This window comes from Aythya marila (genome assembly GCF_965140915.1).
Source record: "Aythya marila genome assembly, chromosome: 16".
Classification (NCBI taxonomy): domain Eukaryota; kingdom Metazoa; phylum Chordata; class Aves; order Anseriformes; family Anatidae; genus Aythya; species Aythya marila.
This window is the reverse complement of record NC_139057.1, coordinates 1,596,794-1,619,513: the sequence shown is the minus strand read 5'-3', so window position 1 is coordinate 1,619,513 and position 22,720 is coordinate 1,596,794. Positions and strand designations below refer to the sequence as shown.

The window sequence follows — 22,720 nt, the reverse complement described above, 5'->3', positions numbered from 1 at the left end:
AGCCCCGAGCCTGAAGGATTCGGTTTGGGGTGGGAGGCGACCGGCCCCCGGGTGCCGGGGGTGCTGCTGGGCGCGCGGCGGTCGGGCCGGGGCTGCCCGCGGTTTGCTCGGTGCCTGGGGGATTTTTTTCGGGCTTCCCACGGGTCCTTTCTCACGGCTTTGGTGGCGGTGGCACGGGAGGAGCCCTGCTGGCCCCCTGCACGGTGTGAGGCAGGACGGGGCACCGGGAGAGACGGGGGAAGGGGGCGAGGACGGGGCGCTGCGCTCCCCACCCGGCCCTTTCCCCGCCGCGGCCCCGCTCGCAGCCATTTCTCAAGGTCACGGCGCTGGGCAGCGCGCAGCAGAGGTGCTGAGACTATTTCTGTGTGCTAGGGGAACTTCACTGGCCTGATTCCCATAAATAAAGCACGCAGGGAACAGCCCCTGCTCTGTCCTAGTAATTCTGGACCCCAGGGGCCCTGCCGTGAGTGCACTCAGCAGCGCGCCGGCGCCTGCTCCGCTCCTCGCCGCTGCGCCTGGACGCGCTCGGAGAGGGTTGAAAGCCCTCGGTTTCCGTAAAATGCCAAGCGTGAGCGTTTTGAGGGCATTTTTGAGAAAATTCAGTGGGTTTCGGAGACGCGGGGCCAGCTGGGGAGGCTGGTCGTGTGCTGGGTTGGGGCAGAGCCCGTTGGGGCTCAGAGCGAGGCAGGACCACGGCCCCAAGGCAGGACCAAGGCAGCCCCAGCCTCAGCCCCAAATCTGCAATTTTTGGACCCAGAGCTGCTCCCACCCCTCGCCCTTCCCCACCCAGGTGCCCTGAATGCTTCCCAGCTCCTTTTGGAGGCAAATGAACCCAAGCGGGTCGGCTCCTGCAGCCCATCCCCGCAGGCGTGAGCAGGGCAGGGCAGTGCAATTAGCTGGGTTTTCTTCCAGGAGGGCATGAACCTGGCTCTCTGTCGGCTTTATCACTTTCTCCTAGGATTTATCTCGTGCTTGCAATTCTCCCGTGATGGTGTTCGCTGCACCCAGGGCACCGTTTGCTGCCCTCCGCGCTCCCGACGGACGCAGGCACCAGACGGATCCCGCGCCGCCTCCGGCTGGGGGGTCCCATCCATCCCCGCTGCCATCCCCTCCTCATCCCCGGGTGTTCACCTCGGATTTGCATCCCTTAATGACCGCGGTGTCAATTAACAGCCAGCGCGTCCCCCTCCGTGGCTGTGGAGCACGAGCTGGGGAGCAGCCAGCAGCGGGGGCACGTCCCTTGCGCACGTCCGTGGCCCCACCAGCCTTTACCCAGAGCTGAAGGGCCCCCATTTTCAAGTGACTCAGACTCACCCTTCCTTCCTCAGGAAAACCTGCGATCAGATAAAGCCATCAGACTATCTGGTACGAATAAACAAGCTCGCATCTGCACGGATGCAGGCTATACCCCTTCTAACCCCGCGCAGAGAGGAGGCAACCTGCCTTCACCCTGCCCTTATCAGCCGTGGCTCCGGCCCCGGGCAGACACGTGTTTGCTCGCGCTTGTGCAAGGCTGCGCGCCCCAATCCCGCTGCGTCTGCCTTTGCTGGAGGTCGGGGGAGGCAAATTTTGGCTGGCACCAGCACCGGCACCGGCACCGGTACCGAACCTCCACACCCTGCCCTGTGCCCGTGCTGCGGGTGCTGAGCCCGTGGTAAATGCCCGGAGAAATTTGGGGTGCCCCTTGGGGTCAGCAGAGGGGGAGCAGAGGTGGCTGCGCAGGCCCTCGGTGATGAAGGAGGAGGAGGAGGAGGAGGAGGGAGGAAAATGTTTAAAAACTGCAACCGCTGACAGATGGGCACCTGCCCCCACGGAGGTGACGCGCCGCCAGGCTGCCGAGGAAAAGAGCAAAGGAGGGTGTGAAGATTTCCCTGCAGATTAAACCCAAAACACATGGCGTGTGCTGCTCTCCTGCCCGGGCTCGGGCGGGGAAGGCAGAGAGGATTTGGGGGGGGGGTCACAGCAGTGGCTCCACGCTGGGTGGCTCCGGGCACCCTCGGGTGCATCACCAGGGCTCCCCGGCTGCGGTGACCCCCGGTACCACCAGCGGGGACGGGCGGCATCGACCCGCTCCGTGCGGGGCTGGGGCTGTGCCCTGCTCCTTCCCCAGCCCCTGCCCGTGGAGGAGATTTTCTTTTTTCCCCTCTTCCCTTTCAGCGTGGCAGCTCTGATGCTGCTTTTGCCGGGTGGAAGAAAAGATGAAGCGCGGTCTCAGCCGGGCGCGCAGCGATCCTGCGGGAACAGAGAGCAGAGGCACTGCGGGGCCGTTTGAACCGGGGTCGGATGCAAGAATCGAGGGCAGGAATTCAAGCTCGGGAAGGGTCGGGGAGCTGGAGGGGCTCGTGCAGGGAGGCTTTGTGCCGAGAGGAGTTAACGCAGCGCCGAGTGCTCCGGTGAGCAGAGGAGTAATGAGAGCAAGTAGGTTAGGCTCAGAGAGCAGCGGGGAAGAGAGCGTGGACATTTTTAAAAGGGGTTGGAAGAGCTGAAAACAGTGAGAAAAAAAAAAAAAAGATGAAGACGTCCCCAGCACAGCCACAGCCCCTCTGCTGCTGTGGTTGCCTCTGGGCTGTGTCCCTGGTGATTGCAGACCCCGGGTTTGGCCCTGTCCCCATCCCTGTCCCCGTCCCCACCAGCACAGATCCTGCTCAGGATTTACCCAGGTGGGGGCTGATTTCCCATTGATGGTTGAAATCGGGTCAGACCCCGTTTTGTGGCAGGGTGCTCACCCTCCAGAGACCCAGGTCTACGGCAGGGCGAGCGCCTCTGATGCCAACGAGTTTATGGACAGCCACATGGCTCCTCTTGACGAGCGATTGAATAATTCTGATATGGTGCAGAATGCTGCTTATTTCCTTAATAACACTTCGGGATGCCTTGCCGGGGTTCTCATTTATTGTGTTTTCAAGTGGGGAGCAGCCACATCGAGCTGCTGCTGCCCTGCGGCTCCGTTCCAGGCACTGCCAGCCCCTGGGACCCAGAATAAATCTGGGGCTGTGGGGATGAAACACGGGGATGGGGCTGAGCCCCCGGCTGCTCCGGCAGGGCACAGAGGGGCTGTGGGAGGGAGGCGGCTCCAGCCCCTTGGAGCTTTTCCCATCTCCATCTCCCTTTTCCCATCTCCCTTTTCCCATCTCCCGTCTCCCATTCTGCTCCTGCCCATCAGGGGCAGCCAGGGCTCCGAGCAACCGAGAGTAAAATCTGGCTTTAACCATATTTAACCTAGATAAACCTCAAATGTGGCCTAAATTGTTAGGCGAGCTACCAGTTGGCGGGCTGAACCCAAAACCACACTCCCCAGCCTCGGGCAGTTATATATATTTCAACTGTTGCTTCTGCGTTTTTCGCATCACACGCTATTTATAAAGCCTGCATCAAACAACGGGCTCGGACACAGCCCTGCAATTTGTTTGGGTTCTCGGGAAAACAAAAGCTTTGCAAGCAGAAGAATAAACTCCGGCTGAACCTCTCTTAACCATCAAGTAGATCGGGATGCTTTCGCTTGATGGAGAGGCAAGGCAGACTTTAAGGATGAGCGCATCGTCAGGGCACCGTCCCTGGCTGGGGCTCGAGTTGGATCCCATTTGGGATCCCCATGGATGTGCCCATTTCCAAAGGGGCTGCAGCACGAGGGGAGCTAAAGGAATGAGCAGTGCTCAGGTGTAAAATGCAGCAGGGAGAAACCCTGGTGGAGGTGAGCAGCATCCATGGGGCAGAGCCCCATCTGCTTGGGCTTGGCCCCCAGGGGTGGCTCTGCTGGGACCCGAGATGGCCCTGGGATGGCCCCAGGCTCCCCAACGGGGCTGGAGGATCCCAACGCTGCTCTGGGCACCCCGAGCACCCTGTCCCCATGCCACCAGCAGCGGGATCCACGATCCTCCACCAGCCCCAGGAGCCGTGCTCAGCCCTGCCTGGACGCTTCCCCGCCGCGGGGCTGGAAGGGGAAGGCATTTCTGGAGCATTAATGATCAACTGCTCGTGAACCCGGCCAGTCCCCGGCCAGAGCAGCACCGAAGGAGGTCAGCGGGATGCGGCGGGCCAAATACTTTGCACATGAACATCATCTCTCACCCCCTCTGGTATTTACGGACCTGGGAGCATTTCCTGCTGCTCCCCGGTGTGCAAATGGGAATGGATTTGCCCGGCCAGCAGTCAAAGAGCAGCGCGAGATAATGAGAAAGCGCAGGCAGGGGTGGCGGTGGTGGGGAGCTGGGTGGGAAGAGGGAGTTTTATTCTCCAGGGTTTGTGTGTTGTGTTTTTTTTATTATTTTTTTTTTTCAGGCTCCATTCACCATATTTAGTAGGCTTGTGACTTGCCCTCGCTAGCTCATGGAGAATTCCCCCAAGTGTTTACTCCCACAACCTAGCAAATGCCTCAATACACATCATGGAAAAAATACAATCGACATGCTCACTCCCACTAGGGCAGGAATTCCAACTCGCCAAGCACCGACTGGGAGTATGAGCATGCGAGAGAGAGAGACAAACACGGCTTCATTAGCTCGCCTCAGATGTGGTTCACTCCTAAAATGACCTGGTCAGGGCTGCACACCACCTCCCTCCCTTCCTTCGTGGTAAAAAACCCCGCTGACCTTTGGTCCTGAGCAATAGGGACAGGAATGTGGGTCCCTTAACCCTTTCTTTCAGCAGCTGGGAGCTGCCCTGGGCTTGGCTGATGGTCCCGGGATGTTCAGGGCTCTGGGGCTGAGGCACGGGGCAGGAGCAGAGCCCTGCTAAATTGTTTCCTTCCTGCACGGGTTAGGAAAGAGCAGGCTTTGGTGATGGAGATTCACATCTCCAGCACGCGGAGCAGCCGCGTGGAAACAAAAAGGGGATCTTGGCAAGCAGAGCTTGCAGACCACAGATCTCTCAGGATCTTTTTGCACCTCTATTTCCTCTACACAATTTTGTAGAGAAACAAAAGAAAAAAAAAAAAAAAGGGCAAAACAAAACCGGAGTAATTAGGCAACGTGGCTTTTTCAGCACGCTTCCGAACCAACCACATGAAAAAGACACAAGAAATCAAATTTATTTATTAAAAGCAAAAACCCCGACAACCGAGATGGGTGTGAGACAGGGCAGTGCTGAACGCAGGACCTGCACTCAGAGTCCTGCAGCTTTCCCCCGGTGCCGTTCCCGACCCCAAGGAGCACACCAGGGCTGGCTGCGGGCACCGCCGCCTTCCTTAGGGTTTTCTCCTGAAAGATCCCAGCCACGGGCACACAGCAGCCCGCAGAATTCACCAACACACGTGAATGTTGATAAGAAGTCGGGGAACATGACTTCTACCTACTTCCCCTGAGGCTAAAAGCTGGAAAAGTCCTTGAGGAGATGGGTGACACAGTGGTTTGGGAAAGGGGGGCACATAAAGGGCCTCAATTCAGCCCAGACACGTGCGGTCCCTGATAGTCCTCCAAAAGATGTCCATGGCCGTGCTCCTCGCCGCTCCTCTCACATCTTGTTCATGGCAATTTGCACACCAAAACCGCGTGAGCCACACCGATTTTTCCTCCAGTTTCTCCTTTCCCCCTTTCTCTTAGTTTTTCCCACGTGCATTCTTTCCTTTTTAATGAGGAGAAACCACCTCTCTCCTAAGGACAGGCTGAGTAATTGCGGTATTTACCTAAAACACAATACACGCTTCTCATTAGGGAGGGGACGGAGCTACACGCGATGGCAAAAGAATACAAAACCTTCATGGCAAAAGAATATAAAACCTTAATGGCAGAAAAATACGAAACCTTCCCAAGCTGTTTGAAGGCTGTGGGGGTGGCAGCCCCAGGCACAACACCACCCTGCCCTCCTGGAGGGCTCGTGGGGCTGTGTCCTGGCTGCTGCTGGATAACACAGCGAGATCCACAATCTTTTTTTTTTTTTTTTTTTTTTTTTTTTTTTTTTGCCAGAAAAGACCTGAGGAAGAAACACGGGGCAGGAAGAAAAACCGAAGGGGCGAGGGTGGCTGTGGGGTGGCAGGGTGGGCTCAAACCGAGGAGCAGGGATGGGGAGGGGGCTCATAGCAGCAGGTTTTAAGTGACAGATTTGATATAGAAAAGATAAATTTGACTAGAGGTATAGCTCTGATTTCCACTAATCCCTGTAGCAATGCTTCACGTTTTGGTGTGGAGCCTCGAAGAGGCGTGTGAGGATCTGACCCCCGCAGTGTGCAGCGGGACGGTTCCACACGGATTGAGCATTTTGGGTGCAAAAAAAGGGGATTTTGGTGCTTTTTACAGGGCTGGAAAACACCCGTGGGGTGACTGGAAATGAAGGGCACTCCCCACAGGGACACTGAGGCTTGCTCGGGATGAGGGGAAAGAAACCGTGAGGGGAGCTCCAAACCCCGGGGGCCGTTTATTGAGGGGGGAGTGGGGGCGGATTTTATACCCTGTGGCGTTAATTTCCACACTTTTAGGGCACGGTGGTGCTTGGTGACTCTTAGCACAACACCCTGAGCAGCTCCTGCTTCGGCAGGACCACGGGGGCGCCGGGCACAGCCCCCTCACAGCCACACCGAGCCCGGCCCGGGGGGGGGGGGTGTTTGGAGGACCCAGCCCCTCAGCTCCCCTCAGGGCTCGGCCCCGCGCTGTCCCATCATGCCCCGCGCTGCGCAGCCCCGGGCGCGCGCCCCCCCCCCTCCTCATCTCCTCTGCTCTCCCTCACTTCCGGTGTCCGGCAGTGCCACAGCCGCCGGCGGCGCCCCCGCTCCCCCGGCGCAAGCAGGGGGCGGAGCCGAGGATCGAAGGGGGCGGAGCCGAGGGCGTGGCCTCACCTCAACCCGCGCCGCGCGCCAGCCAATCACCGCCCACCTTCCCGCCACGAGGGGGCGGGGACAGGCGGCGGCACGCGCCGCGAGGCCACGCCCCCTCCCCCCCCCCCCCTTTGCCCGCCGCGGGCCCGCGCCCCGCGCGCCCGAGGGAGCGGCGGGAGCGCGCCCGGGTGCCCCCCCCTCCCCCTCCCCCTTTTTTTCTCCCCCCCCCCTCCCTCCCTCCCCATCCGCCGCTTCCCCCCCCCCTTCCCCCCCACACCCCCCCCCCCCCGCCCCCTCCCGCCCCCGGTGACCGACGGCGCCCGCGCGCTCCGGCCGCTCCGCGGGGCTCAGGTAAGCGGGGCCGCCCCCCCCCCCGTTATTATCCACCCCCCCCCCCAAAATTTCCCCGTTAACCCCCTCCCCATCTCCGTTAAGCCCCCCCCGGGGCCGTGCCCGGGCGCCGCCCCGTTGGTTACCGCCGGGGGCATTGTCAGAGGGAGGAGGGGGGGGGCAGGGGGGGGTGTGGACCCCCCCCTAGTGTCCACGACCCCCCCCCCCCGGTGCCTAAGACCCCCCCCCTGGTGCTTACGACCCCCCCCCGGTGCCTATGACCCCCCCCCAATGTGTGTGGACCCCCCCCCGGTGCCTGTGACCCCCCCCCGATGTCTATGACCCCCTCCTAATGTGTGTGACCCCCCCCCCCGGTGTCCAAGACCCCCTCCCCAATGTGTGTGACCCCCCCTCGGTGCTTACGACCCCCCCCCCCCGGTGCCTGTGACCCCCCCCGGTGTCTACACCCCCCCCCGTGTCCCTTTCCCCGTCCCTGACCCCTCCTCTAGTGTCCCCCCCCCCCCTCCCTGGTGACCCCCCCGCTGTGTTGTCCCCCCCCTCTGTGTGTCCCCCCCCCCCCCCCCCCGGTGTCCCTTTCCCACTGCCTCTGTCCCCCCCCCCTTTTGGTGTGTGTCCCCTTGTCCCTCCCCTTCCCCCCCCCTCCCCTCAGTGCCCCCCCCCCACTGTTTGTGCCCCCCCCTCTGTGTCCCCGTGTCCCCCCCCCTCAGTGCTTGGAAGAAGAAAACGAAGAAGAAGAAGAAGAAGAGGAAGAGGAGGAGGAGGAAGGGGGGTAGCCCCCCCCCCCAAAGGCAGGGTTTAACCCCCTTAGGTCCCTCCCTTCCCCCTTGTCCCCCCCCTTTTTATTTTTTTTCTATTTTTTTTATTTTTTTTTAATTTTTTTTTCCCCGTCCCCTCTCCGAAAGGGGAATTTTCCAGCCGGTAATTTCTGCTGCGTCAACACCCGACGGAGCTCGGAGCCCGCCCCGAGCCCCCCCCGCCCCCCCCCCCCGGGGGGGAGCCCCTTGTGGGGGAGTGGAGTGGAGGGGGGGGGGGGGGGAAAAGATTTGGGCTTTCAGGGTTTTTTTTTGTGTGTTTTTTTTTTTTTTTTTTGGGGGGGGGGCTCCAAAGCCTTCCTCTCCCCGGCCCCCCACCCCACAACTTGCAGCGGGACCTCGCGGGGAGCCCAACCCCGGGGCTGCAAAGGGAAAGGGGGGGGGGGGGACACCCACGGGCAGTGGTGAGGCGCACGCTGCGATCCGCTCCTTCCCTTCTCTTTTTTATTTATTTATTCCTTTTATTTATTTATTTTATTATTCCCCCCCCCCCCTCACCCCCCCCCTCTCTTTTAAAGCCAGGCCTGTTTTGGGTTTATTGTCTCCCCCTAAAGCCAGCCGCAGCCCGCCCGGCCTCGCCTCCATTTTAATTGCCGAGCCGGGGGAAGTGACCCTGGGATTATTTCATTTCTTACCATTTATTTTTTTTTTTTAAATTTTATTTATTATTTTTATTATTATTTTTTTTTTAAACCCCAACGCCGCTTTTCGGGGCGGATGGAGGCGGCTTTCCCGGCTCTGTGACAAGTGCACCGAGTCACCGGGGAAAGGGGGGACGCGGGGTGGGGGGGGGGGGTCCCCTCCCCAAACCCAAAAGGGTGACGGCGGCGGCGAGCTCGGGGTGCGGGGTCTTGCCACCTCCCTGCCCACCCCTGGGTGTCCCCATCCCCTCCCCGAGCCCTCCACCAAGTCCCTGAGAACTCAGCCCCGGAGCCGCTTTTCGGGACGGGGACTCGGGGACACCGAGCACCCCGCGGGACCCCCCCCCCCCCCCCCACCCCTTTTTTTTTTTTTCCCCCTCTCTCGGCACCTGCCCAGGCAAGGAGAAAACAAAGGCGACTCGGACTCTCCTCAGCCGGCTTCCTCCTCCTTTTTTCTTCTTGCCATCTCCACCTTTCGGCTTGGCGAGAGGCACGGGGTCGTTAGCGGGAGCTTCGTTAATTGGGCAGGCACCTGTACCCGAACCGTGCCGAGCGTTTCGGCTGCTCCCCGGCATCGCCTCCGGATCCTGTCCCGGCTCTCCCAACTCCATCAAGTCTTTCTTGCTTGAATGCCTCGGCAGCGGAGCCGCTCTGTTTTCTGGACGGGGAGAGGGAGGATTTTACCTTTCTGGTCGCTTTTTCAATTTTTTTGGGTTCCTCGGGGATTGGAAGGAAAAGCTTGGGTTACCCCAGAAGAGCGAGGAAAAAGGTAACGCCGAGGAAGGAGCTCGCAACGCCCGGGTGGCTTTTTTGCTTCTCTCCGTCCCTCGCTCACCTTTTATTTTATTTTATTTTTTTTAAACCCCTTTTATTCGGAAATAGGATTTACCATCGCTGCTCTTAAATTCTCTCCGGCTCGCTGCTCGTCAAGTTTTGTATTTGGAAATCTTCGGTGATGGAGGGGGGGGGGAAAAATGGGTGGAGTGTATTATTAGTCACGATATTTTCAGCGTGCGGCGAGGATTTGTTGCTTTAAGGTGGTTTTTTTTTTTTTGGGGGGGGAAAACTGGCGAGAAACGGGTGTGGGGATGGCAGCGAGCTGCAGCGGCGCCGTCGTGGGGGTGCCGAGCGTGGTGTTGGTGTGAGGTTTTTTGGGTTTGGTGCACGGGTGGGATGGGATGGGACTGAAACGGGGGGGGGAAAAAAAAAAAAAAAACAGCTTTGGGTTTCATACGGCTTGGCCAGGAGGGGGAAACGCGCTTGCAGCTGAACTCGCAGCTGTAATCGGGGCGGTTTTAGGGTCCGGGGAAAGGGGATATAGTGAGAATTTGTAATAATTCCCACGTCGAGCCCTTCCCTGGAGCCTTTAATTGCTGCTTGGTTCGCAAGCGCGCGCGGCCGAGCCTTCGGAAACCTGACCTGGACGCGGGGCTCTGGGAGGCTGAGGAAAATGGGCCACTTGCTCCCCGTGGTCTTTGTTTTCTGGGACAGTTGTACAACAGCGGGGATGTTCTTTGCGAGAGGTTTGCTGCTTTTTTTCTTTTTTTTCTTTATAACTGGAAGTGCTCGGAGGAAAACCAGTTCAGCAACAGCCCCCCCCCCAGTCCTCTGCTGGGAGGAGAAGTGAAGGATCTGTTATTTGCTGCTAATTCGCCTCCTTTTCCCCTGGTGCCGTGTTGCTGCGAGGTTGGGCACATCCTGAAATCTCTTCTCCTTCCCTAGCCACTGGCGTGGAGTTCTTGGTTTGCTTTTTTCTTTTCTTGTTTTGTTTTTAGATGGGTGTTTTTGAAGTCTCGCAGCGAAGTTTCCTGTCCTTCCAGCAGGCTGACACCCAACCCAAACTATTCCCTCCTGCTTTCAGGGCCGAATTATTTCATAAACAGCTCAGCCTTCCCCGGGACTTTTTTCCCCTGGATGTTCCTGCTGCCTGCTCCCGAGCTCTGTCGCTCTCTCTGGGCTCCCCCAAAATTGATAAAAAAAGCATTCCTGTTTTTTTTTCTTCCTCCTGCGGTTCCTGTGGGTATCCCATATGTGTTTTATTTAATTTATTAAGCTCGTGTCCGTTCCTGGCTGGGAAATTCTGACACTTGGCACAAAGGGATTAATACCAGCTTTATATTTTGCTTTTTGCCTTACCACCACCCGGGATATTTTTAAATATAATTTTTATATTTACCTGTGTTTTGCACCCGTGATATTTGAACCTCGAAGCGTTGAGGAGCCGAGGGAGGCGTCCCGGGGGGGAGCTGGGGGTGCGCTGCCTGCCCCCAGGGGGGCTTCCACCACCTTTTTCCTGGTGTGTGGCCAAGGACAGTGACACTCTCAGAGCTCAGGGTTAAAATTTCACCTTTTTGCCTTAAAAACGTGCATTTATTCCCTGCTCTCTGTTTCTCTCGGCGCTAGGTTTGTGCTGCAGCCCCCTTACCCTACAAGACCCCTGGGGACGGGATTTTTCTCGCTTCCCACCAGACCCTCGGTGCACGAGGAATACAACCACACACACCTCTCCTTGTAGGATTTCTTCGGCTCTTCCCTTTCAGCCTAACACCTTCCCGTGCCCTGCCTCGGTGTGCTGGGATGCACAGCAGTGCCTGGTTTGTAGGACAGCTGCTCGGGATTCAGTTCCCATCCTGTGTTCATCTCTGGGGCCACGCTGCCCCACGTCAGATTCCCCTGCCCGGGTGCCAGCGTTTAGTCACCTCTTCTAAATAGTCACCTCTGTGCTGGCTGGCAAAGCCATGAAAAGTCAGAGCTGTGCTCAGCCTCCTCGCTCTTAGTAAGCTCGAGCTGGCCTGCGGCCCTCCCCGAATTTCCCACGAGATTTTTGGGGGTTTTCTGTCCCTGCGAAGATAGCCGCGGGCAGCTGTTTCCTGAGCAGTTTCTTTACGTTTCTCTCACGCCCCTGTGTTGAAGAAGCAGCAGGTTTTTTTTTTTTTTGTTCTGACTGGTCCCGAGATGCCGGGTTTGGACGCTTTCTGAGCGCTTTGCAGGCAGGGTGAGCTCCTCGGCACCGACTGTGAGCTGCAGACGTGCTCCACGAGGTAAGGGCACGCCGTGAATTATTTCCCGTAGGGCTTTACGGGCACCTAACAGGTACCAAACCCGACCTTTTTGCCCTGCTTTTTGGGACGTGGCTAGCTTTTATCCCAGCCCATGCAGCTGTGAGCCTTCCTGTCCCGTTACTTCGGGTATTCGCGTGGACAAGAAGGAAAACGTCCTGCAAACGCTGGCGGTTGCCTCGCGTTGGCCCTACAGGAGACCCCAACTCCATTTTTCCTATAACGAGGCACCGAGGCCTCAGAAATATTCGACAAACGCAGCTACCAGCTTGGGTATGGATTAAAATAAACTTAGTAACAAGAATGTCGGGGTGTGTGCCAAGAACTGAGCTGCTTAAGAACCCTACTTAGAAAAGTGAGTAGGGTTTTACATATTAAGGAATATGTTTATACCTGGGAGCGCTTCAATTCCTGGTTATATTTTTTTTTTTCCTCTTTATTTATTGAACAAACTGCTTATTCCACCCGAGCTACTTTTCTTTCTGGTGTTTCCCAACGCGTGCTGAAGGTTTCTGCAGAAAGCGAGCTGATATTCCCGGCCGTTAGCTGGCTCCTTGATGAAAGGATCCCCAAAACCTGCGCCTTTCGCCCTAACACGCTGCTGAAGGGAAGCGGAGGGATCGATGGTCTGTATTAGCCATTAGGGGCTTAAAATACCCAAACCTGACACCCGACTAATTTAAGCACTGATAAACGAAGTCATCAGGATGCAGCACTCCCAACAGCCCCGTCGGGCTGGAGAGCGAGGTGGTGCCTAAATATAAAAGCAGCCGATTGAATTCCTTCTTGCTACCTGCCTGCCCTCCTTGGCTTCCTTCTGCCTCTCAGTTTGATCGGCTACGGTAGGGAAGGGAAAAAAGAAAAGATTTCTACTAAAAAAAGTACAAAGTGGGGGCTCACCCAAGGCACGAAGGGCTTGCGGTAGGAATTACAGAAGCAAATTCAGATTTGCTCACAGGGCCCCTCGACCGTCATCTTCAGTTTTGCGATGCTCGATTTCTACTCTTGGGTCATTCCTGATCCCTTTTCTGCCTTTAGGTGCCCTTCTCGGCTCCTCCCGCCATGGCACTTCTCTTTCAAAGTTACATTTTGATGCTTCCTCCTTCTTGGCCTCCCTCTGCTCTTACGCGCCGGGTTTGGGAACTTCACCAAAGATCCCCTGGCGAAAAAGCCGCTGCGAGCGTTATTTTGGGGGAAGCGCCCTTCAGGGCAATTCCCAGCGTGGTGAGCCTGCTGTTCACTTGCTTTTCCTGAGGTGCTTTCTGAGTTGGTTTTTGGCTATCAGATACGCAAGCGTGAGGGCTTTTGCATGGGTTATTTTTGTGGCTCCTTTCTTTTAAGTGGCAGCTCAGATCTCGTGGGCGCTAGCATCGCTCGGACAGGTAAGCTTCGTGCTAGCCATAGGCAGCCAGCTTTTTTCAGGGTGCCTTTAATCCCTGCTGCTATCCTAGCAAATAGGTATGTAGCTGCCTTCTTATATTTTTTGGGATCGCCAGATTTAAGCCTCATACCCTGAAAGAAGCTTGATTTTAAACTTCAGTGGGCTTTTCCATGTTCTTATCGCGCTCGGCGGCACTGGGTCTGTTCCTCCCCTTCTGCATCGGGATGGGGAGAGCAGGGCTCAGACCCCAAGCAGCGAAACCAGCGGCCGTGCTGGAGGGATGGGCACGTGGACGGGGCTGGAAATTATGGGGAAATGGTGAAAAGCAGAGGGAGCACGGGATGGAAGTACCGGCGCACGGGAACATTCAGGACTAGTGGCGTGCGTGGCGCCCCGTGGGGAAGGTGCCTCCTGCTCTGTCGCTGTCACAGCATGGCACGTAGAAAAAGTGCCCTTTTCCTGGGCACTTGTGGCTTTTTTGTACGTCTTGGTGAGTTTTCTTTAGAATTTATAAATATTCGCAAAGAGGAACAAGCGGCACGCACGCAGGTACGGAGTACGGCTGCTCCGTCACGTGAGCGTGGCACTGGCTTTGCAGGCGGTGATTCAGTGGAGTTGGACAGGGATAGAGCTAAAATTTGGTAGTTTTGTACGATGCAGACACTTCGTTTTTCTGTAACCTTGGGCAAATTCTCTGTTTTTTTTTGCAATGGTGGTGGGTATCGGTGTAACCGCGAGGTTAGGTTAGTGGTAACCCCATGTAAAGTGTGCGGATTGCAGGTGTCATGTAAACATTAATGAGGTCTTTGTGATGCTAATTAGAACTTAGGCCATTGTTATAATACATCTTCAAGCAATTCTAACAAGTACTGGTTTTTGCAGAGACTTCCTCAAAGCACTGTGGTCTGGGTGCATGGTTTTTTCAGTGTCCTCAATTTTCATGTTAAACTCTTCCTTTAACTTATTACAAGGTCTTAAGTCACTTTCCCTTTGCTCAGTTCTGGAAATATTTCAGAATATGTACTGTTCGGGATGGGAAAGGGTATTATAAATGCTCAGTTCTGTTAACTGTTCCTTCTCATTAAGTGACAATGAAGTTTTTGTATTAGTGCAGATTTTCACTTTTCCCCTCCTGTTCTTTCCGTTCCCAAACACAGAACATCTGAAGAAACTCTTGGAGCTTGTTACCAGAGCCCATGTTCCTCTGATCATTAAATCATGCACTGCTCAGCTGTGAAACATCGTGGCATGTGTTTTTGCTAACAGAAAACGCTGTCAAATATTGGTAAGTTCTGAGCATCTAAAGATATTTTTGTGATGCGGTCATGGAAAGGGAAAGAGGAGCTGGAGATTACATTGTCGTTAAGGCTTCCAGTTCTTTAGTAAAATTTGACTTAACGTTGATTACAAAGGCTTGCTTAGAAATGTTACCCCACTGCAAAAGCTGAAGAAACGCCTATGGGCTGTTCTCCTGCTCCTACCTTATGGTAAGGGTGCCTCTGGTAATGACAATCACTTGGGTTTTGTCCGTTTTGATGAGACACGGAAAAACTGAAGAGCAGTACAAAATAGGCTAGGTCTCAACTTTCCCAGTCTCACCAGGCTGTTCTGGCTTATTCTGTGACTCTGGGACAAGGGTGGAAATGAGAGCCTTAAAAGTAACAGTTCCAAGACTACGTGGAAGTAGATATTAATTTTACACTGTTCTAACCAAGTAATTTCCCATGTATTTGTGTTGGTCGTGCCCCTCCGACCCCCCCCCCCTTCCTTTTATTTTTTTAAACTGCCTAAATAATAGGACTAAAAAGAGCTAGCCAACACAATCGCTGCAGAGAAGCAATCAGAATTAGAGAAAGGCAAGACTTGGCAGTCGGAAATAGAAATTGAGAACAAAGTCGATGTTATTTGCTTGAATTGGGTTGTATTTGTTTTCAAGATTTTCACAGTTAAGCTTGTTGCCATAAAAACGCTTGGATTTTCATTTTTTACTTCATTTGTTTATTAGATATGCTATTTCACCATTTATAATGATATTAGTTTATACTGGAAAAGCTTCCTCGTTTGTATCTTTTGATGTTTGCTTTCACAATCTGTTGTTAGAGAGGGTCAGTCGTGAAGTCAACACTATTGATTTATAACATATTTTCACTAAAAGAGCTAGGCTGTATCTGTTGAAGATGCATCTGAAATACAGAGATGGAAAATACTTCACTGTAATAGCTAATAGTATATAAACAGTATAAAGTTTGGAATAAACTAGAGTCAGAAGCTTTAGCTGAAGTTAAATGCTGCAGGTGTAGTGAGTGTATTCTGCAGACAATCCTCTCTTTTTCATATAAGAAAAAAAGGTGTATTAAGAACATGCAGTGGATGCATCCTCACCAGGCAAAGCCTTTGTGTAGATGAATTATTCCTGGTTTCTCTGCCTTATAATCACAAATGGTAATGTTTTATTTCAGAAGTCTATCTCTGAATGTGCCTCAGTACACCTAGACTCTTATATTTTACACAGGAAAAAGTCTTGGGATTGTGCAGTCTCTTAACCTAGAATGGCATTGGCCAGTAGAAACTGGCAATTTGATGTCTCAAGAGGAAATTCTCTTGAATATTCTATTGCAAATATAATTTTTCTAAAGAAATTGTACCGGTAATTTTTTAGCCTCAGCCTTATATAGGTCAGATAAGGTGAATTAGTGTCCTTCAGGCCACAAATGTCTCTTTAAAAAGTCATTAAAGCGAGAATGTTTTGAAAAGCTACCAAACAGGAAGCACTGTTGTTTCAAGGATCTGTTTGAAGTTTTTGTATCCAAAATTAGACATTTTTTTGCCGTACTTTGAAGAAGTAACTCTTGATGATGCTCTTGCAAAAAGATAATCTGGCTTTAATTACCTGTAGTGTATTGATATGCTTTGAGTCAACATCATTCATTAGATCATAAATAGGTGCGTTATATCTGTGAGTTTGCAGGGAAAGGACTTAAAAACGTATCATTCTGCTGTTCAGAAATCTTGTTGTTTAATGTTAATAACTTCTGTTTTTGTCTTTTATCATAGCTCTGCCTTTCTTCTACAAGAGTTCCTACCAGTGCTATCAGAAGGTCAAGAAAAGTGCACTGCCTGTGCTGCCCTAGGACTGTTGATGTCCTCAGCTGTTGTAGGAGAAGCACCAGACCTGGAACCCAGTTTGTTACTGGTAAGAAGTAATTGTCTTTTTTTATATATTGAAGTTTGCATGCTTTATGTAACAAGATCACTACAAATCTTTTCACTAATTATTAATCGAACAACACTCCAGCAAAAACTTAATTTCTGGTGGTTTTGTTTGTTTTTCTCCACTAATTCTGATTTCTAATTGCTCTCCCTCCAAACTGTGGAGGCTAACAGTTTTCCCCTAGATTTCACTTTCAAACCTGGTTTTCTTGTGAAATTCTTCACACGCTGTCAGTTAATGATGATTAATATCTGAATTTTTCAAAGATACCTTCAGAAGAAGCCTCGTCATCTTGCTACGGTTTTGTAGTCTGCGGCTTCAGCAGGCTTTATCTGTCCCAGTAGCTTCAGGTGGATGCTTGGCAGCTCAAAGCCAAGTCACTGGCTGAAAGTTGTGAAATGTTTAATGACAGCTCTGTTATTTAATGTTCTGCTTACGGGCATTAGGTTTTGCTCGTGGTCCTTGTTTAGGCTGCAGAAGCAAAGCTTTAGCAGGAGGGTGAAAGACTGGAAGCATGCGGAGTTCTTGAGTGCCCTTATTCTTGCTGAAATTGGCCTTCCTTCTAATCATATTTTCATCTATGTATTTCCACAGTGGAGGCGGTTACAACCTGATGATATTGTGTTAGACTTAACTGTATTTCCTGACTAAATCTGATTGGGACCGATGGGGGTGAAATCCCTTCACCTGCACTGACAAGCAGCAGTGAAATGAGCTCTGCCAGCGTTAGGGCTACTGGAGGTGTAATGCTTCCCTGCTGCTGCTTTCTGGAGAGTAACTACAACAGGGATGCTGAGCAGAAACGCTGTTGTGCTGTTGTTGAAGGTGGCATGGCATTGGCTTGAAATTAGAGACATTTTAGTGAACCCCCTTCAGGCAGATGTTAATTAAATATTGGGAGGAAGGCAGCTTATTTATTTATTTTTTGGTCCTACAGTCAATAAGAATTGAGGGTCCCTCTCAAGTCTGTTAATAAAAACGCAACTAGGTGTGTGGGGGTGTATTTTGGGTTTTTGTTTTCAGGTTCACTGAAAACCGTATGCCTCAAATTCTTGCATTTGCTGTAATTCTGCAGTCTTTCTCCACCTGAATGATGGGACTTATTTCTTCATGCGATTCCTAACCCGTAAGGATGAACATTCACTGCTTGGCTATAATTAAATGTTGTTAACCCCATTCACAAGGGAAAAGTGATACGCTGCTTTCATGAAGCCACGAGTTGTGAGTAACCTCCTTGGGCCAGGGGCCTGGTTTGGTCTGTGTACAAATATCCATGGCTCTTTGAATTCAGAGCTGTGGCTGGAGCAACCAACTTAAACAAAGAAAAACTGGCTTCTTGAATTGAAATAGAGTAGGAGAATTTGTTTTGTGACAACTGTTCATAAGCTGTTAATACACTGAATAAACCACAAATGCAGTTTTGGGGTATCCAGTCTAAAGAGATTAACACTTGTTTAGAATTGTGTGCCCTTCTTCCACAAATCCACTGGTGATAAAGTTTATCTGTGGAGAGATCTATTTGAAAAGACTCGTGAGTGGTGTCTTTGCAGGGAGTTGACATCCATTAATATCCTGATTCTTCTGCTTTCTCTCTCATTTAGGAGAATAATCTAAGTATAGGTACTGTCCTTTTCAGTTGCTAAGGTTACGTTGTGGTTTCCTTCTTTTTTTACTTTTTTCCCCTCCGGCATAGGGCACATACAGAGGAGGAATCCTTCCTATTTCTGTTGTCTTTAACTAGGTAAAAGTGAAACTCGTACACGCTCTGTGCCTTGTGGAAGGAGGAGCTCCAAGCCCAATCTCACCTTACAGGGCGCCTTCGTAGAGGAATTTAAAAAATGCTGGAATGTCTTGGGAGTGGAGACATGGAAAGGACATGGGGGAAGCAGAGAAATGGGGTGTGTTTGTGTTTTGTTTGTTTTCCTTTTTTTTTTTTTTTTTTTTTTTTTTTTTTTTTTTTTTTGGTATAATGAACTGTTGGAGTGAATTTAAGTTCTTCCTTGATCTGTTTTTCCTTTTCTCTGGAGGGAGATGGGGGAGGAAACAACACATTTTTGGTTAAATTCCAGTTGGCCTGTTTTCTCCAGGGAGCGCAGCGTGGCTGATGGAGCAGCACACTGCTGGGAGCGCTGGTGCTCGCTCACGGGAGGCCTTAGCATTAAGTGCAGCAACTTCAGCTTAGAAAATTATGACAAAATAAGTGTCATGTAGTTCAGTTTTTAGGTTAGCTTATATTTTGCAAGATAGCAAAAAGTGTTTTTCTCTTGTTCAGGACTTCCAGCTGATCAGAAAAACTGTAGTCCAGTTTCTGCAGTTGCAGCTTTCCTTCTGAGTGAAGGGAATGAAGCACTTTGGAGTTTATTTTTGTCCCCACGATTTCCCAGGGGACGGTACGGTAGAGGCTTACATCTGTGTACTGCATTTCTTGGCTGTGGCTTTTTGTCAGAATTCAAATAATTTACTGAGTTTAGGTGCGACTGATTTGAACCCCTTAATTTTACTGGCATTGAGATTTTGGCTAGAGGAATTACTGTGGGTATGCATGCTGAGAGATTGGCTCTGTAAGTATTACTGGTTCTTCTTTTCTCCGTAGGCGAAATTCACATTAGGTGAATATCTTGTTTATTTAGACTGCTATTATGCCATCAGGTGATATTTTCATGTTCAAACAACGGCGCTGATAGTGTAAAATAAACAGCTTTCATAAATGATATATTTGCAGAACTAGGTTCGTTCTAGCTGGGGTTAAAGTTTATATAAATTATTAATGCTTACTTTAAGACCAGGTTTTTGACAGCATGGAAAAACAAAAAGCTGTGCTGTAGCTTGACACAAGTTTGCATGAAGGTGATGATTAAATTTGCTCACGTTTTGTTCTTTTTTTTGCTGTTGTGTGCACATGTTGTTTGTTTAGGGATTTATTTTTTATTTTTTTTGAAAAGTAATGGAATTCAATTACTGTACTATCTGTGAACTGATTTATGGAGAAAACCTGATATCCTACAGCTTGTGGAAAATCTACAGATGAGCTTTTATGGTTCATTGACTTCTTGGAAAACTGTGTTGTGGCCATGTGCTGTCATCAGAGGCCAAGGCCAAAAGAATTTGAGGAGGTGTTCAGCTTTGAAATCCTTCAGAATATGGAAAAAGACCTGAGTGATAACTATTTTTACCAGGAAAAAGGGGATGAGGGGGTGGGGGGGGGAACAAACATCCAACAACAGGCTACAAAACAGCATGTGAAATTGGAATACAAGAGCACAGGGTTTTGAAGCTTCCTGAATTTTTAACTACTAGCAAATTGCCTTAAATTTAACTTGGATTAGTTCCCTAGAGATCCTTGACATTAAACGGGTGTTCTGGTTTGACATGGGTAGACAGAAAACTAATTAATTCCTCTGAATTTGAGGCATATTTAATTTTCTCCCCCAAAGACCTCTCGTTTAAAAGGTACAACGCTGTGACAAATGTCGAATGTGGAGCGATGTGTATAAGGTGGCAGACCTTTAGGCGGGGGAAGATCAAGACATCTACAGTAACGATTGCTGGCTTGGTAGATGTTAACTTATTGATTAGCTTGGAGACACGAGTATCCCTTTCTCTGCATGCTGGAAAATGCTGTGACGTGGCCACCTGTCAGGGGAAGGGATGCTGCTCTTTGTGGTGGCTGTCTTTGTTCACCTCCCTCTCTCTTTTTATACTTCCCCTGCTTCAAAAGGATGTAAAAATATAAGTTGTCTTCCCTTTGGAAGGATAAGTTGTCTTCCCTTTGCACAGAGGAACGTATGCTCTCATTATTTTTACTTGTTTTATTATATTCATTCTATTTTAGCATGTCAGCTGGTTTGGCTTTCTGGTCCAGAAGGCACCTACCCACCTTCTGCGCCTGTCCCCCGTGCCCTTGGACGCGTGGGCAGGTAGGGCACGGGGACGGCGCGATGCTGCCGCAGTGACACGCTTCTGTCTGCTCCCGGCGTGCCTGGAGGGTGTCTGCTGTCAAGAGCCTGGTGGGTGGGAGGGAAGCCAGCAAGGAATCTTGCACAGATTTAAAAACCTCTTGATAGGAAATTAAGTCAGAGAGAAGCTATTTCATAAACAGCCTAGCAAGTGCTTCGTCCATAAGAAGCACCGGGTTAGTGGCTGTCTGCTTCTCAAACCGGTCCAGTATGAACCAAAGGGAGAAAGAGAACAAATACTGTAAGCCAGTTTTCTGGCATAGGCAGCTTAAACAAAGACTGAGGTGTATCTAGAGCAGGCTGTTATCAACGCTGAGGGGAACCCAACCATACACTGAACTAAGCTGAATAAATATACAAAAGAGTAAATAAATGAAGTCTCAAGGAATCAGTGTAATGTCTAGCTGAAAGACATTCGAGAAGGAATCCAGGAAAAGCTGCTGTTGCATAAACCCACAAAAGCAGATGACCACATTGACGAATACTCCTGTCGCTAATCTGTATTAAATTGAGGAAGGGAAAATTATCCTTGCAGGAAACAATTCTTTTTTTCAACCAATTCCAGGGAGATGCTGCCTCGGAGCATGGATTTTGATACCTGTAAAGGAAGAACAGAAGGAAATGCCAGATCTAAAACCTTCCGATCATTTCTTAATTGTATGCTGTGAGAGCTCTTGCATCTTCCCCTGAATCATGTGGATACAGCAGCTGTTGAAGACAGAACTGGTGACGGACAACTCACTTTATGCTGTGTGGCAATTCGTATTTCCTGAGGGGACTAAGCTGACTCTTCAGCTCCTAAAAGTAGATGCAGTAGTGGTTTCTGGAATAAGGACAAAACTGAACTGTCGTTCAGCCTTAATCAGTGGTTCTCTCAAAACTGAAGATGCTGGGGAGCGGTGGCAGCCACCTTCAGAGCGTGGATTAGGGTTTCTGTTCTGGCTGGGTCTAACAGGATCTTTTCAGGCCTTTCCAAAGGCCATTTCAAATATCAGTTCTGGTTCTTGCTCCCCAACTGTTTCTTGCTTGGCTATTTTCATTTATTGAGGTGGAGGTGGCTTTTGTGTCAGACCTTGACTGAAGTCCCCAGACGGGTTTCAGCATTATATGGGTAGTGCTATTCACATAGCGTAGAGCTACGCTGCTATTGACCTCTTCCCCTTCAAATAAAAAGGGTAAGCTTCTTTGTGCTTAATTCTGTAGAAAAGCTGCAGAGAGCCGAAATACATAAACACCAGTTCAGCCTGTTTGCGCTGCAGGAAGGAAGATGGTCCTTCCTCTTTGGGGAAAGCGAATGTTTTTCAATGGTTAGGGCCCAGCTGCTCTGGCAAATTAACATTTCTGACACTGCCGAGGAGACAGCTGGGTTCGTGCAGGCCGAGGAAGCCTGTGCAGGCAGAAGTTGTGTAATCATCAGGTGGATCCCCTGCAGGAGAGGTCCTGGGCGCCGTATGGTCTGTGGGCCGAGGGGCGGCTCTATAACCAACGGTGTCGGCGAAGCTGTAGCTGTTCCGCTTCTGGGGGGGGGTATTAATAGCACAGAGTAGGGAAGGGGGCACAGGCGTTACGTAGCTGTGCCCCACAGCACTGGGAACCCGTTTGCATGTGTCAATAAGCTCGGAGTTGTGGCTGTCCTAGGCCGGCCCCGTGCTGCGAGGCGACTCGAACAGATGGGCCCGAGCGTGTGCTTGAACTCGAGGCGTGCTCAGAAGTTGCTTCGAGCTCGCAGCAGCCTCCTTACTGACAGTGCTTATATTTAACCATGTGTGCTTTTAAGCCTGGGAGACCTCAGCGTTTTGTTCTCACGGTGGTTTTTGTTTTTATCTGGAACCACCAGAATCCCGAATGCAGGCCTCCGATGTGTGTGCCTGCCCATAATTGCACTCCAAATCTGGTCTTGTCAGCACATACCAATTTTACAGCTGTATCTTGAGATGTAGGCCCCCACATCAGCTTTACAGTTAGAACTCCCTTTTATTGGAACAAATGTAAGCTTTTGAAAGGAGGGAGTAGTTCCAGTTATCCTTCACACCGTATGGCAGCTTGGCACTCTTAATTAGTTGGACAGTTAAACCACTGTGACGTGGGATATAAATCTTGACGACAAGCTCCAAGGAGCTGCTATAAGCGAGGTGAAATGCCAGAAATTAGGCAAAGGGATTTGTGAAGTTGTGGCAGGAAAGGTGAGCACGGCATTGGTGTGGTGGGGACTTGGTGGGCTTGTTGGGCACCAGCAGCCTCCTCCCTTGGCCAACACAGGGATGCTGTGAGCCAGGGGGCTGAGCTGGCATACAGGGTATCAGCCGAGCACTACCTTGGGAGAAGAAGGACAAGGAGCTCCTGAGAGATGCTGAACAGGGAACCGACCAAACTGCATCACAGGAGAGACTTAAAGCTGTGCCGAAAGCCCGTGAGCACTAGTCCGTGTTGATGTATCGCTTCTCTTACTTCTGCTTTGCAGGGAGAATAAAATTCAGTCTGAAAATATAGTGCTATTGATTACTGTTAACCTATCCAGATTTAAGGCTTCTCTTTTCCCTGGTTTGAAATATCAAAGGAAGATC

At 51.4% G+C, this 22,720-nt stretch overlaps 1 protein-coding gene across 6 annotated transcripts in view; it reads left to right on the top strand.

Annotated features, from left to right (window-relative positions):
* Nucleotides 1-7,027: 7,027 nt before the first annotated feature.
* Nucleotides 7,028-22,720, top strand: part of ZBTB46 (zinc finger and BTB domain containing 46) — a 54,243-nt gene continuing 38,550 nt past the window's right edge. For 3 of the 6 annotated variants that reach the window (XR_014318631.1, XM_082773510.1, XM_082773506.1), the window contains exons 1-3: nt 7,028-7,096; nt 14,147-14,274; nt 16,044-16,182. Coding sequence is in view for 5 of the 6 variants with exons in the window: in XM_082773510.1 (XP_082629636.1) it covers nt 16,129-16,182 (54 nt within the window). In the remaining variant the exon portion in view is untranslated. Of the gene's footprint in view, nt 7,097-8,908; nt 9,319-11,566; nt 11,591-11,693; nt 12,235-14,146; nt 14,275-16,043; nt 16,183-22,720 lie in introns of those variants that run through there. The other 3 variants (XM_082773507.1, XM_082773508.1, XM_082773509.1) reach the window with 3 other exon arrangements.